Source organism: Fusarium musae, chromosome 3 (assembly GCF_019915245.1).
Source record: "Fusarium musae strain F31 chromosome 3, whole genome shotgun sequence".
Taxonomy (NCBI): domain Eukaryota; kingdom Fungi; phylum Ascomycota; class Sordariomycetes; order Hypocreales; family Nectriaceae; genus Fusarium; species Fusarium musae.
The window spans coordinates 4,793,719-4,809,270 of record NC_058389.1 but is presented as its reverse complement, the minus strand read 5'-3'; the positions used below and the strand labels follow the sequence as shown (position 1 = coordinate 4,809,270).

The following is a 15,552-nucleotide window of genomic DNA, read 5'->3' as shown; positions in this document are numbered from 1 at the left end:
AGTAAGGCCCAGCTCGTTGGAAAGCCGGGTGAGATATGAGTCGTACGAGGCATTGCTGCCAATGGCAAAGCCCCCTGTTTAGTTGCGCCACTTGGTGAGCTCTCATCTATGTGGCAAGGCAGTATGATGCATACCTGCATGGAAATGTAACCAAACCCCCTTAGGTGAGCCTGCCGAGGGTTCAATGACCCGCAGCTCGATCGAGTTCCCTTCACGGCCGGTAAATTTGATCAGCCGTGCCTTATCGTTGCAAACAGGCTTCTCGAGATGCTGAATACCTCAGCTGTTAGCGCCTATTCTTCTCTCCTTGTGCTGGTCATCTCCTCGTCGTCGTCACTTAGTTTACCTATGATTAAATTGCTCCCTTACAGGGAGTCCATGTTAAACATTAAACATTATATTGGGTCAAAGACTAACTATGGTACTGGTAAAAAGAAAAGACGAGTGCGTATGTCATCACCAGATAATTCTGTGATGGAATAGCAAACAACGGTCCAAGATATCCTCCTCGGTTCACCGACTGGCGATGATGGGAAACTGGGTTTCGAGAATAAACGAAATGGAATAAGCAGAAGGGAAATTAAGCTCATGAGTGAAGCACAGTAGATCTGCCTTTATGTCGAAATGACAAGCGCATATGCCTCGCCTCTCTCAGTCTTTGGGCGATGTGAGGAGTAAGCCGTTAAACCGGAACGAAACAAGGGAGACCGCATAATCCCCAAGATACGTGTCGCATGGGCTCATCTGGCGATACATAAAAGACGAGAGACCAGGCGATACCAAGAGCAGATGCCTGCCAGACCTGCGGCGGTGAACGAAAAGCGAAAGATGACGATAAAAGACGAGAGATGGCGAAGGAGCAGATGCCGGCGAAATCGGCATCGAGTAACGAAAGGCGAAAGATGACGATAAAAGACGAGAGATGGCGAAAGAGCAGATGCCTGCGGAAACAACAGGCGAACGAAAGACAATACGAAAAGAATATCCCGCAGACGTGCAGGACCTTCAGGCGAAAATAGAAAACAGAAAACTTTAGAGCATTTAAGCCAGACTGCAAGAAAGAATGAACAGGTTAACCTTATTGTGCATTGCTGGCATTATCGATAACATGACTATAGTGCTTATTAACCTAAGGAACAGATTATTTAGCAAGGTATTCTTTAATATTAATTATATTCTAATTTAGTTAATTAATTTTCTTTTAATAATTTTAAAGTATTAGGAGTAATTAGTTAATTATTACTTTTTTAAATTAAAAGGCTTAAAGCTATAGTTAACTTAATATATTAATATTATTAAATACTTAACTTATTTTATAAATATTAGCTTTTAATACTTTAATATTTTTAATTTTCTAGATTATATTAGTAAACTTTTAATAATAATATATTATTATTTTAATATACTTAATAAAATTATTATTTAATAATATAATAACTTATTAAATAGTTTTATAAATAAAGCTATTAATTTTTATAGTTATTTTATTTATAATTTAATTTTTAAGTTTAATTACTAATTAATTTTTAATTATATTATAAAAATCCTTTTATTAAGTAAAGTACTTTTATTTAAATAACTAAAACTATAGTAACTTATTAAAGAGTTGCTTTATAGATAATTATTAAAAGATATACTTTTTAAATACTAAAAGTTAATAACTATTAATTTCTTAATTATTATTATAATAGATAAATATATTTTTATAGCTTAATTATAATAAGTTAATAAAAAGGTTATAAGATCTTTAAGTAATAATTATTAAGTTTTTATTTTTAATTTAAGATAAAAGTTAATATTATATAAAAATAGGATTATTAATATTTTTTAATATTTTATATTAGGCTTTATATTATTTAGAAAATAATAGTAACTTATAACTTAATAAGCCTTATAATATTATTAAATTACTTATATTACTTATAGCTTTATTTAGCTTACTATAAAAAAAGATTATAATACTTTTAATTTATATTAATAATTAATAAATAGTTAACTAGTTTAAATAAAATAAAATTAAGTTAAAGATATTTTAGCCTTTAGCTAGTTATTTAAAGATAAGAGGACTTAAAAACTAGGGATTAAGCTATTATTAAATAGGCTAATAATAAAAGGCTATCTATTTAATTATATTTAAGCTAAGGAAATATAATAAAGATCTTTAAAGATCTATAACTAGATACTAAAATATAAATCTAGATTAAATTAAATTCTATTAGCCTTAAGCTTAGCTATATATAAGATTTTTATTTTACTTTTATATAAGCCTCTCTTTAAATAAAGTATAAACTTATCTAGAAGCTAAAGGTATAAATTAATATAAAGTTTTTAAAGTTTATTAATAAGTAATTAAATATTATTTTAAATTAAATTTACTTATAAATAGGAATTAATATAGTTAAAAAAGTTTATTACTTAATAGTATTAGTAAAAGCTTTAATAGTAATAGAAAAACTTTACTTTTACTTAATATTCCTGGCTATATTTAGACTATTAATAGCCTTAAAGATATTTTAAGAGATATTTTAAGCTTATAATTATTAGTTAGATTTTAATTATATCTTTAAAGTAATTTATATTTATAACTATTAGATTATTATTTTTATTATTAAAGATATTTATAGATTTATATAGCTAAAGAGGTAGTAAGAGTACTTAAGTTTTAAAAAAAGATATTTTCTTTAACTTAGTTTTCTTTAGCTTTTTAAATTTAAGATTAATTTAAGAATTTAAATTAATATTTTTAAATTTAATATAAAGCTACTCTTTTAGCTTTATAAGCTTATTATTATTATAAGTAATGTAAAAAATAAGCTAAATAGTAAAAGTTATATTATTTTATTTTTAAAGCTAATAACTGCTTAGCTAGACTTTATTTATCTTTATAATTTTTATTTTTCTTTTAAAAATAAGGCTAATAAACTTTTACTTTATTTTATTATTTTACTTATTTAAATACTAATCTTAAATAGCTTTAAATTACCTTAATATTTACTTATTTTGATTACTTAAAGGAAGTCTAGGGTTATTAAATAATAAGAACTAAAATAGCTAACTATTAGCTATAATAGCTTAGTAAGTATTAATAAGAAAAGTAAAGGAAAATAGTTAATTATTATAAGTAATAAAAATAGTAATAGCTTCTTTTAATAATATTAAGAAGTAAATATAAGTTAAAAAGAAAAAAAAAGTAAAAAAGTAAAAGAAATATAAAGAAAAGTTAAAAAGTAAATAAAAAAAAAGAATTTTTTTTTTATTATTTATTTATTTTTTAGTTTTTATTACTTATTTACTTTTATAAATTATACTAGTATTTAATAGTAATAATAATATAAATTAAAATAAATTAGTATTAATTAATATTATTATTAAGTAAATACCTAGCTTTAAGTTATTAATATTAATACTTTAAGTAATTAACTTTTAAAATCTTGAGTTTTTTTTATAATTTTATTCTTTTACTTTTATTTATTTTTTTAATATTAATACTTTATCTTTAATACTATTTTAATATTTTTTTAATATTTTCTTAATATTTTTTTAATATTTTTAAATACTTTTTTTTTTTTTTAATTACTATTAGCCTTATTTAAGGCTATTAAGCTTTTAACTTTTTATATAATAACTTAAATAGTAAGGCCCCTATAGTAAGCTAGAATTATAGAGCTTAAAATTAGTTAAGGTTTATCTACTTTAAGTAGTATAATTACTGCCTTAACTAAGTAGTATAAGTACTGCCTATAGGTCCTTTAATAGCTATACTAACCTTCTTCCTTTACCTTAGTTAAAAGATAGGCCTAGTATACCTATTATATTTCTATTTAAAGGTTAATTAGACTTTAACTAAGTAAGAGATTAAGCATAAACTTATAAGTATATTCCTTAACTTAACTTTCCTTCTATTAATTATAGTTACTAATATCTATTATAGCTATTAATATAATACTTATATAAAATAGCCTATAACTATATAATTAGGCCTATTATATAACTTATTATAACTTTAATATAGCTATTAAGCCTACTATAAGAATAGCTAATAGAAAGGAATATAAAGAGTTATATATAATAGTAGCTACTATTAAGAAGAACTTCTTATTAAAGTACTAATTTAACTTTATTAAAATAGCTATCTTTAATTATAGCTTAATTAAGTTAATCTATTATATAAATCTTTATAGCTTAATTAATATAATTTAGGTTAATAATAAGCTATTAGCTCTTAAAGACTTAAAAAGATACTTAAAGTAAAGTCTTTTTTTTTAATTAGATTAGGTAGCTTTTTTTACTATTTTTATAAGTAACTTAAATATATATAAAGAGTAGCTTCTTAATATAGCTAAAAGGGTTATTATAGTAAAAGGGGAGCTGCTTTTAAATTAGTAAAGATAAAGGTAAAGTAATAATAGGGTTTAAAGGTTTAAAGGAATAAGGTTAACTTTTATATAAGTTAGTTAGTAAAAGTTAAATTAATTTAAAATTAATAATAACTCTATTAATTAAATATATATATCTAGGTATATAATTAACTGCCTTTATATCTAAACTATAAATAAAGTAAAATTAATAATAAAATAGTAATTAAACTAGGGCTAAATACTCTTATATATATATTAAAAAGTATAAAAAGATATCTTAAGATATTAAAGATTATTAAGCTATTAAGCCTATTATTAACTTTTTTATTAATATATTATTTATAAGATTATAAATAACTTTTAAAAATATTTTATTTATATTTCTAGTATTTATTATATTATTAAATAATTAGAAATATATTTATTTTATTATTTTCTTTTAGTCTTAATTTTATTAATAAATAAAGCTCTTTAATTAAGTCTTTAAGCTTATAGAAATAGTAACTAACTTTAAGGTTAATCTTTATAGTAAGTAATCTTTAGCTAGTAATTAAAAAAGTAGTAATTTTAATATTATTAACTTTATTAAAAATAAAGCTATAAATATATTTATTATAAATAATAATATTTTTATTATCTTTTAAGCCTTTATAGCTAAAACTAGTAATTTAATTAATATTTATAAAAAAAAAAAAACCTTTAAATATAAAAAGAAGTTTTAAAATATAGCTATTAATATAATAAAAAAGTCCTAAAACCTAAAAACTTTTAGTAAGTTATTATTATTTACTTTATTATTTCTCTTTTAGCTATTAATATTTATTTAAATAAAATAATTATAAGGCTTATTTCTTTTAATAATTAAGATATTATTTACTTATATAATAATTAAGTATTAAGTATTATAAATAAAAGTTATAAGGAAAAGGGAAAAAAACTTTAATTTAAACTTAAATAAAATCCTTTTAAATAGCTATTAAAAGTAATAATATTACTTCTTATTAATAAAAAGAGAAAAAAAAGGCCTTAAAGATTTCTATTATTTATTATTAATATATTTACCCTTTCCTTATTAGTAATAATAAAAATAATAAAAATAAAAAGTATATTAATAAAAATAACTATTTTAAAGATAATAGTAAATCTTTTTTTATTAATCTTAAATAATTAATTAATAAGTTTATTAAAGTATATAAAAAGTTATTAAAAGTAAAAATTAAAGTAGTTTTATTATATAATAGGTATTAGGTTTTTAAGAAATATAAATTAAAATTATTATTATACTTACCTATACCTAGGTATAGTAAGTAATTACCTTTTTATATAGTAATACTTTAGTTTTTCTTTCTTTTAATATATAGCTTAATAATTATAATAATAATTAGTTTTATACTTTCTTTTAACTAAATATTTAAATTATATTAATAATTTTTAAGATATAGGGATTTAAACTCCTTATTTAATTAAGCGAGGGCAGTTTAGTGCTTCCCTGGATAAGATAAAGCTGAAAAATGCGTAGGGTAGCTTCCTTAGTTACCTATTGCCATACTGTCAAAGAGGCGGCCTGTATTAGCAGAAGGTGCCCTTCTCATTGGGTTCTTAATTTCCCTAGGTACTAAGTAGGTACTCTTTGGTTGCGGCTTTGCTTCCTACGAAATTCCACTGTCGCATCCGCGTCCTATAGTTTGACTTAATCGCCAAACAAGCCTGGAAAGTATTTTGCCTTATCCCATTACGATCCACAGGCATCCTCCAAATATGCAGAACCGTCACTGTATCTTCCTGAACTGACAAGAGTGAAGTCGATTGTCATGCTACCCGATGGTGTCGGCCATTCCTTCGAGTGTCGACCTAACCTCGGCCAAACCGCTTCTGACTTCTTCAACATCCGCTTCTTTCATGCAAGCCTTGGCTGCAAACAGCTTAGTACCCTTGCCAGCCCAATCCATAAGACGGCGGGCCTCTTCAGGATTAGATTCCTTCATGATGAACGCCTGGTTGGTAAGCTGGCCGTAGAGTCGTAGGAAGTCCGAGCCATCGCCTTTAGGAATCCCCAGCTTAGAATCGGGAGGGACCTCTGTCTCAAAGAACCAAAACTCCCGATCGTCATCGATACATGACCTGATCAACTCACTAGGTTCTCTCTGCTAGAATAAGCTCACAGCTATAAATCTTAACTATAAATAACACTTTAAGCCTATAACTTAAATATTAATACTATAATAACTAACTAATAGCTATAGTAAAATACTAATATTATTAAAACCTAAAAGATAACTTATTTTCTTACTATTATAAGCTATAAAAAGGTATTTTTAATATATTTCTTAAGATAATTAAATATAAGATAATAATAAAGTAATATAATAATATATATACTTAAATAAAAGCTTATTTATATAATATATTTAAATAAATTCTAGTAATAATATATTAATAAAATTCCTTTTTTTTTTTTAATTACTATTAGCCTTATTTAAGGCTATTAAGCTTTTAACTTTTTATATAATAGCTTAAATAGTAAGGCCCCTATAGTAAGCTAGAATTATAAAGCTTAAAATTAGTTAAGGTTTATCTACCTTAAGTAGTATAATTACTACCTTAATTAAGTAATATAAGTACTGCCTATAGGTCCCTTAAGAGCTATATTAACCTTCTTCTTTTACCCTAGCTAAAAAAATATAAGGCTTAATATACTTATTATAAAGTATATTCCCTAACTTATTAATTACAGTTACTAATATTAATTATAGCTACTAATATAATACCTGCTATATAAAATAGCCTATAGCTATATAATTAGGCCTACTATATAACTAGCTATAACCTTAATATAGCTATTAGGCCTATCTTATAAGTAGCTAATAAAAAAGATCTAGAAAATATTTATATAATAGTAATTACTATTAAAAAAAACTTTTTATTAAAGTATTAATTTAACCTTATTAAAATAGCTATCTTTAACTATAAGTTAATAGGGTTAATTAGTTATATAAATTATTTAGCTTATTTTAGTATAATTAACTTAAGCTAGGTTAATAATAAGCTTATAAGCCTCTTAAACTTAAAAAGGGTCTTAAGGGAAGGTTATCCTTTTTAATTAAATTAAGTAGCTTTCCTTATTACCTTTATAAGCTTAAATATATATAAAGAGTAACTTTATAATATAACTAAAAGGGTTATTACTATAAAAAAGGTCTTATTATTAATATAAAGATAAAGATAAAGTAATAGTAAGGTTTTATAAAAAAAGAAAGTTAACTTTTATATAAGTTAATTAATAAAAGTTAAATTAACCTAAAATTAATAATATCTAGCTTTATTAATTAATTATATATACTTAAGTATATAATTAATTACCTTTATATTTAAGAATAGATAATATAAAATTAATAATAAAATAGTAGTTTAAACTAGGGATATTTTAAGCTATATTAATATATAAAAAGGCCTTAAAATATAATTATAGCTATAATAAACTTAATTATAAAGCTACTATAAAGTATATCCTTATATAAGACTTTAATTAGCTAAATAATAAATTCCTTATTTAGCTTACTTTCTTTAATTATAAGACTATTACTTATATAATAGTTTATAGTAAATTCCTTATAAAAGTTATTTTAATTACTTAATAAAAAAAAGTAATATTATTTTCTTTAAATAATTTAAAAAATAAAAAGAAAATTAAAGTAATTAAAAAGCTACTTTAAAAAAACTATACTTAAATTATATCTATATTTAATATATAAATAATAATTTATTAAAAGAAATAAGTATAATATATAATAATTAAATTTATTAAAAAATACTAATATATAAAAAAAGCTTAAAGAAAGTTTTATAATAATATATATATTAGTGCTATTAAGGCTAAGATAAAGGTTAGAAGAAGGTTTAGGGTAATTAGAAGGTAGTAGCAGTATTAAGTTTATAAGTTAGTTATAAGGTTAGAAAATACACTTCAGTTTTAACACAATACAGCGAATCCCTCAGTGTTCATTCGCACGCGGCGGATGGTAAGAAGCGCAATGACAGAGACGAGATGTGGTGCTGGGATACAAGCAGGATGCCCAGTCTGGGACTGTAGCTCCATGGCGACATCGAGATGTTTCTTGACTTTCTTCCATCTCTTGTACTCGCCCAGGCTTGTTGCCTGTAGAGGTACGCCGCGAGCAAGCTCCTTGACGCATTTTCTGAAGCAGATCATGGCTTCTTCCTTGTCTAAATGAAAAGTTTTGAAGACTTCGCCCACCATTCGCGCGTAGACTCGATTTAGAGCTTCCTGCGAGACCACTCCGGTCTCAAGTTCGGGGCATCGATCGATGCTGAGATCAGCCAATGTAAAGGAACCATCGTTGATCCTGGCGATAAGCTGGTCCTTATCCGAAGCCGGGAGTTGCGGCATCGCGGCTGAATGTGGTCAGAGGAAAGGAAGAGAAAGGAAGGGACTCGGGGATAGAAGATGTCGGCATCTTCAAGGATTGCTCGAGGAGGCGGGGGAAATATCTGCAGGATATCGCGATGACTTCTGTATATGGTCAGGGGAAAAGAAGATAAAGGCCAGGGACTCGGGGATTGAAGATGTCAGGATCTCCAAGGATAGCTCGATAATGAGGGCGGAATATCTGGAAATTATCGCGATGGCTTCCTCAAGACTTCAAATGAAGTGAGGAAGCGAGAGAAGTAAGATGACAGCGATCAATGAAGGAGGATGTGTTGAGTGAGGATGGAAAGGTAGATGATGTTGAAAGGATCAAGAGAGATATTATTCTTAGGAAAGGTAGGCGTAAGAGTTAGAATATTAAGAACCGCCTGAATCCTGAGTTCTTTATTATAGTCTTTTCATTTTTATAGTGTACATCTAGTACTAAATCTAAAATTTATTAAATGTTAAACTCTTATTCCAGGCAGGTAGCTTAAGAGCTAGAACTGTCGCTCGATATGGTTAGTCTGTCTGTGGCATGCACGTGACACGATTGGCACGGCATGTTGGCTTCCATGACAGAGAACTTGAGATTGTTAGCTCTCCTCGCCGGCTTCATCGACCGCAACAATCCGATACCGCCGAAGGTCGTCATGCTGGACTTGATCCTGATAACGGCGATTCACATTATTTTGCATGGAGGAGTTTTCTCGAGTCTCCGAGATTCCCGCGGAGTTGAAGGTAAAGTCTATTAACGTATGTATTCCGATACAGCCTACTGAAGGTACCGCCTCGCATGATATTCAAGCTCAGGTAGTTATATAGATGTCTACGTGTCCAAGCCTGGAGTAACCGAGCTCTACGTACATAGTCTCTAGGAAGGGAGGGAAGTAATTGGTTGTGTATCTGGTGCTTGGTCTGTCTAGAAAAGACCATGATACTGGCTAGGGAGAAGTGCCGACTGTGCCATGTCGTTCAGTCCCAGTCAGCCAGGTAGTTAATAGAGCTATTGAAACCTTTATTGCCTCTTAGATTGCTCCCGGGAATACAAACACAAACAACCATGGGCACAGAAATCTGTGTCTCGAGCCGTCTAACTTGGCACGGTATTCTACTGTGCAAATTCGCCCCCATTTCATGTTTGCAGGCTTACTTTATGAGCCCAACCCAGGATATCTGCCTGGGGGTTTGCAATCCGGGGACCCCGGGTGCTTCCCCACATCCGACGTAGTTAGTGTCCGCCCTGAGGTGAGAAGTATGAGGGCACCTTATATTTCAATTTGCCTAGGTACCTACTGTATCACCCCGCAGTAGATTTTCAGGACACCAACCAGACCAGGCTCTCTTTTCTTCCGCACTGCAACCTTCCCCCACTCCCGACAGTGGTCGGTTTCTCTTCTTCTGTCACCAGGGCAAAGGCAAACGCAACCTTGGATATGACCTCCGATCTGAACGAGAACGAGTTTGGCACGGGTCACAGTCCAGATGGTGCAACTGGACCGACGCAGGCCAGGAAGCGGAAGAAGTACGCGGTCAAGGCGTGGTAAGGGCTTACTTTGACTGAATTGAATCGAACTCCACAGACGTGCATTTATGACTGATAGGATTCTAGTCACGACTGTAAGCGTCGCAAGGTGAAGTGTAGTGGAGAAAACACTTGCCAGAATTGTCGGAGCAGAGAAATCAAATGTCGTTACTCGCCTAGTCCCACGACAGTCGAGGGTGAAGTTGAGACCAGACGGTAAATTGAGTCCTGCCCTTTTGATTTGCACGGACACAAGCACGCCTTTTCCGGATGTTGACCTGGCTGTTACTGCAGCATTCGCTCTAGTGTTAACAGCAGTAATACCATCGCTCGCCAGACTCGAGACTCGGCGTCTGCAGGTGCTCGGATGCCGCCGGGTGTCTTGCCTGACCCTCGTGTTGATGAGCTCTACGAACGAGTCAGGTCCATTGAGTGCACGCTGACTCAATTGCTAAAGTCAGCTAAATACACCGAGGATTCGTCACCGCGAGTCCCTTTCCTGACTCCTGTAGAGCGCAGTGTTGCTGTTCCTGATGAGGAAGATGACGACGGAGATCAGTTTGCCCTGCCTCCAATCACGCACAATGATCTCACACTGTCTTCTCAGGTCGCCGCTCTGGGTGCCTTCTTATCCGGGCCGCCCTCGCCAAAGACTGCCAGCAGTTGCAGGCAAACGGCCGCCTTTCAAGTCCTGATCCAATTTCCCGATTCTTCTACTCTGCAGCATCTGCTCGACGTCTACTTCCGTGACATGAACAGCTACTTCCCGTTCTTGGATCGCCAGGATACCGAGCTGCGTATCTACGGCGTTGTTGGCCGCCTCGGCCATAGCTCCTGTAATCGCAGTGTGGCGGTGAACAAGGAAGACCTCTCCATCATCGCTCTCACATACATCATGTTGGCAATGGCTGACTGCGTGGACCCAGACGAAGGAGCATGCGATGGGGATGCGAAGCCGGGCTGGGAAAGATATCTCCAAAGTTGCCGTGCCATTCAGCAATTTTCCCACTCCAAGACACTCAACTTGGACACGGTCAGAGCACAATGCCTTATGGCTGCATATCTCATGCATGTTGAGGTACTCAGAGCTGCCTCGCAGGCTATCTCGGTGGCTTGGCAGCAGGCTATATCAATTCGTCTGAATGATAAAAAGACGTGGCCAGTTGATGACGCCCAAGGGGTCTTTCAGAGACAGCAACTTTGGTGGACCATGTACTTTCTGGATAGACAGATCTCGCGCAGGAGCGGCATTGCTTATCATATACGCGACACGGAATTTGACGTTGACGACTTTACTGTAAGTACGGAGAATACCCCAATACCACAAGCCGAAGTTACAAAAAGTTACCTGCAGGCTCTGGTCAGCCTATCCAGGCTTTGGAGCCGGGTATGGGACACCTTCTTTGCCGTTGGTGCGACAAACAAGGGGGACTGGATGGAAGTGGAGCTTATGGATGCTAGAATCCTCAATGCTCGCCGAGGACTACCCAAAACATTGACCTGGGACTCCAAAGAGATTGCCAATTACGCAGCATCTGGCGAAGATGAGCCGCGCATTCGTCGACGCCTTCAGATCTTCACCGTAAGTTTGCTTGTTATTTCTTAGCCCTAAAATAGAGGAGGACCATGTATAGGTAGTGTATATCTAAATCGCTCTCAGAGATTGGAACTCCTTCGCATGCTTATCAAGCAGAACCCCATACGCCAGTCAGCCTTTAACCCGGAAACGGCTCATTTTTGTGCACGGCTATCGCGCGAAATCATACGGTCTCATCATCTTTATTTCTTGCAATACCCAGCCAGAGCAAGCGGCTACTTCGCGACAAGCTCGATAGTGGAATGCATCTATCACTTGGCCCCAGTCATCCACCGCTCCACCGACAGCCATGAGCATAGCGCTTGTGTATCTGCTTTTAACCAGGCTCACGGTATCTTGATCAACCTCTCCGTCTACACCAATGTGGCTAAGAAAGCACTGAGGGCCTTGAATGGGGTTATCAAAAAATGGGGTGGCGGGGATACAATAGGGATTGCCGCTAGCAAGGACACCAGGTTGCGGCAGGGCCAAGTGCAGAATGTCGATGTGAGATGGCCGTCTGACTCTTATTTGCTTCCAACGCTGACAACTGACAAGAATTTTGATGTTCCTCCGGAAATACAGGAATTCATGAGAAGGACAGACGCACAAGTTGGAGTAGAAGGGTTTGATATTCATATCGGCGACTTGATGGACATGTCGATGGGCTGGCTTCCCGGCAGTGAATTCGATCTTCGGCCTGATGTTCTCCACTAACGCCATGGAGAACCTGAACTGAAGTTTATTGTTTTCTTCTCTAGCCCTTACACGTAGCGACCACAAGTGGTAATGGACATTTCGCAGAGGCAGTTTGTAGATGGCTTCGGCCCTCTTGATGCATTGATCGCTGTACTCCGTACCACGAGCGAGTGGTGGCAGCCAAGGGCGGGCAAGGATTTTCTTTCAAACATCGGATGAAGGCATACTTAAAAAAGTGCCTTGAAGACGTAGGCTGTGAGCTGTGTTGTATTACTGTGTACACATGGCGAGCACTAATCTAAGTTGGAGCAAATTCCAGACTAAACACTAAAGTATCTTTCCTTTGTTCTCGTATAAACTCTTTATTTTGGCCATCTAACTCACATCAATCTCTGCTAGATCTCTGGACCTGCTGAGCCAGATTATCAAGTTCTAGGTACCATCTATAGGAAACGGCCCGTATGTTAGTAAACTTCGATTGGGAGGTGGGAAATAGGGAACGGCTAGGCTGAGGCTTCACTTACGTCAAATCAGTATCGTTAGTCGGGTTTCGCTCTCTTGCCGTAAATCCAGTGGCTAGCCAAGCAAAGGTCAGATCTTTGGAGCATAGACTCTGCCACTCAAAGTCCTCATATCTGGGAGTTGACAGCAGCTCGAAGAAATGAAGTCGGCTTCCGGGGTGCAGACTGTTCAATTCGCCATCGACAGTTCCATTCTTATACGTGCTGGCACAATGGCTTGCCCAGGCTGTTCGACGCAGCCAGGCGAGTGCGTGCTTTTGGTAAGCGGCGGCGATATGTGCCTTGGGGACGACATAGCTGTAGTTCTGTGTCTGAAGCTTATGAACTAGGTCACAGATATATTTAGTCACCATCTCGATGGCAGTCACAATACTGCCGTGGCCAAGTGGAGAATACGGGCCCATGATGGTGAAATAATTCGGCATATCAGTTGCAGTAACGGAAAGGTAGGCATGCGGATTCTTTAGCCATTCGTCACGCAGGTTGACGCCATTGCGGCCGATGATCGGAAACCTTGGGGCACAGGACAGGTCGAAACCCGTGGCACAGATTATGGCGTCGACTCCGCTGGTGGTGGTACCACCAGAAGTCCTCAGCCCGTCCGTGGTGAAAGCTTCGACCTTGCCCCAGACGACTTCGCATTTCGGGTGGCATAGGGCTTCAAGATAGCCATTGCCAGGTGTCGTGCGCCGACATCTAAAACACATCCGTTGTCAGTGGTGTCCAGTAAGAACAGGATCATGGTATTAAGCTTGGACTGACCCGACAGCAAAGTCAGGGAGCATCGCTTTGAGCAATTCTTCCTTGCCTCCAGCTCTCAGCTTGGATGTCATCTCCGCGATACCAAACTCCCGGGCCGCCTTTTGTTCCGGTGTGTTATCAATATACAGCCCAAACCGGATGTTGAGCTCTCCTTCGATTTGGCGGCGATATTCCAGGTATGCGGCAGGGTCTGCAGCCCAACTGGCTTTCTGTTCTTCCGTGTACTCATAGTTTGCGCCTCCTGGACCAGCGAACCGTGCAGCAAAGCTGGTAGTGATCCAAGTTGGGCTTCTGATATGGACATAAACCTTTTTTACGCGGTCAATGATAGAAGGAAGAACCTGTACACCGCTACTACCGTTACCAATCAGAGCCACTGTCTTGCCATCGAGGTTACTCTCTCCATCCTGAGGCCAGGCTGCTGTGTGATATAGTTTGCCCTGGAATTTGGACCGATCTGCTACGCGAGGCCATTTCCAGTTATTGAAAAAACCAGAACAGTTAATGAAAACATCACACTTATCATCAAACACAGTCTCAGTCTCCCCGTCTGAAACGCCAGGGCTCGAAATCACAAGGTCCCTGCCGTCAGTCTTGTTTACCGTTATTCGCCAAGTCTGACGGTCTTCAAGCCATCTGGCGCCTATAACCTTATGTCCGGTTTTGACATATCCGCAGAGATTATGCTGTGTAGCAACTGATTCGATGTATTCCCGAATAGTTTCCCCTTTGGCATAGTAGGACGGCCAGAAAGGGTTTGGGGCCCAAGAAAACTTTCTGGCGTGTAAGCGGAATCAGAATAATTACACAGCGCTTAATGCCACTCACGGTGTAGTTTGGGGTCGGGATGTCACACGCACACCTGCCCACACGTCAGTCCATCCTGCACACTTTCGGGGTTTCGCAGCACCTAACATACCCTGGATATCTGTTTTCGTACCATGTGCCACCTACTCCAGCGTTTTTCTCATAGATTGTGATGGTCACATTCTTCAATTTGCCGACGTGAACAGCTCGGGCCAGCGCCAGTCCACTAAACCCAGCTCCGACCGCGATGATCTTCAGTGGCCGTGGTGTAAATGTTGGTATTCTTGATAGATGATAGGTCAGCTCGTCGATGTCTTTGTATGCTTCGGTCGCCTCGCCGGGTTTCGCCGGCTCGGGAGCGATGCTTTTGTAGAATTGGATCGCACGGTCCCTTGCGGTCGCTCCGTTAGCCTCCATGTTATGCAACCCTACGTTTTTAGGCTGGTTTGTTCGTTGCTTGTGTATTCGATCGTCGTTCTCTTGTATTGTATACGCGTGCACGGCGTTCAATATAGCTTAAGAGCTATCTTGTGACTATTCCGCGCTAAGTTGTGGGCTAGAAGTGTTATTTGCAGTTGAGGCTTGTGGCTGTGAGCTTATTCCAGCAGAGAGAACCTAGTGACTATTCCGCTTTCATCGATTCGTATATTTATTCAGTCCGGCCGCCGGTCACCCGTGCCGCTACTCTCGGAACGACCAAAACCCGCGGAAAGGCTAAGCAAATAGCAAAGTCGCTGAACCACTCTACTCGGAGGGAGCTAGAATCAGAAGTTGATGAAATTCTGCAATGCTGTTTAAAAATCCCGCTTTAAATCCATTCCGAGGCCTATCCCGTCTAAAACTCGACTTATTGTTATTTGATATATGTTTAGATGCCA

At 35.3% G+C, this 15,552-nt stretch overlaps 3 protein-coding genes across 3 annotated transcripts; 1 reads left to right on the top strand and 2 right to left on the bottom strand.

The window, feature by feature from the left end:
• Positions 1-8,087: 8,087 nt before the first annotated feature.
• Positions 8,088-8,766, bottom strand: J7337_004918 (uncharacterized protein; the record flags this gene model as incomplete). Its single annotated transcript, XM_044822603.1, has 2 exons — positions 8,088-8,093; positions 8,341-8,766. The coding sequence occupies 2 exons, from the start codon at positions 8,764-8,766 to the stop codon at positions 8,088-8,090; spliced, it is 432 nt and encodes a 143-aa protein (XP_044683936.1).
• A 1,454-nt stretch (positions 8,767-10,220) lies between these two features.
• On the top strand, positions 10,221-11,921 carry J7337_004917 (uncharacterized protein; the record flags this gene model as incomplete). The annotated part of the gene is made up of 5 exons (XM_044822602.1): positions 10,221-10,327; positions 10,490-10,525; positions 10,625-11,606; positions 11,664-11,891; positions 11,916-11,921. 5 exons carry the CDS (start codon positions 10,221-10,223, stop codon positions 11,919-11,921), a joined length of 1,359 nt encoding a protein of 452 aa, XP_044683935.1.
• Positions 11,922-13,104: 1,183 nt separating this feature from the next.
• Positions 13,105-15,091, bottom strand: J7337_004916 (uncharacterized protein; the record flags this gene model as incomplete). Its single annotated transcript, XM_044822601.1, has 3 exons — positions 13,105-13,801; positions 13,868-14,553; positions 14,822-15,091. 3 exons carry the CDS (start codon positions 15,089-15,091, stop codon positions 13,105-13,107), a joined length of 1,653 nt encoding a protein of 550 aa, XP_044683934.1.
• Between the last annotated feature and the right edge of the window lie 461 nt (positions 15,092-15,552).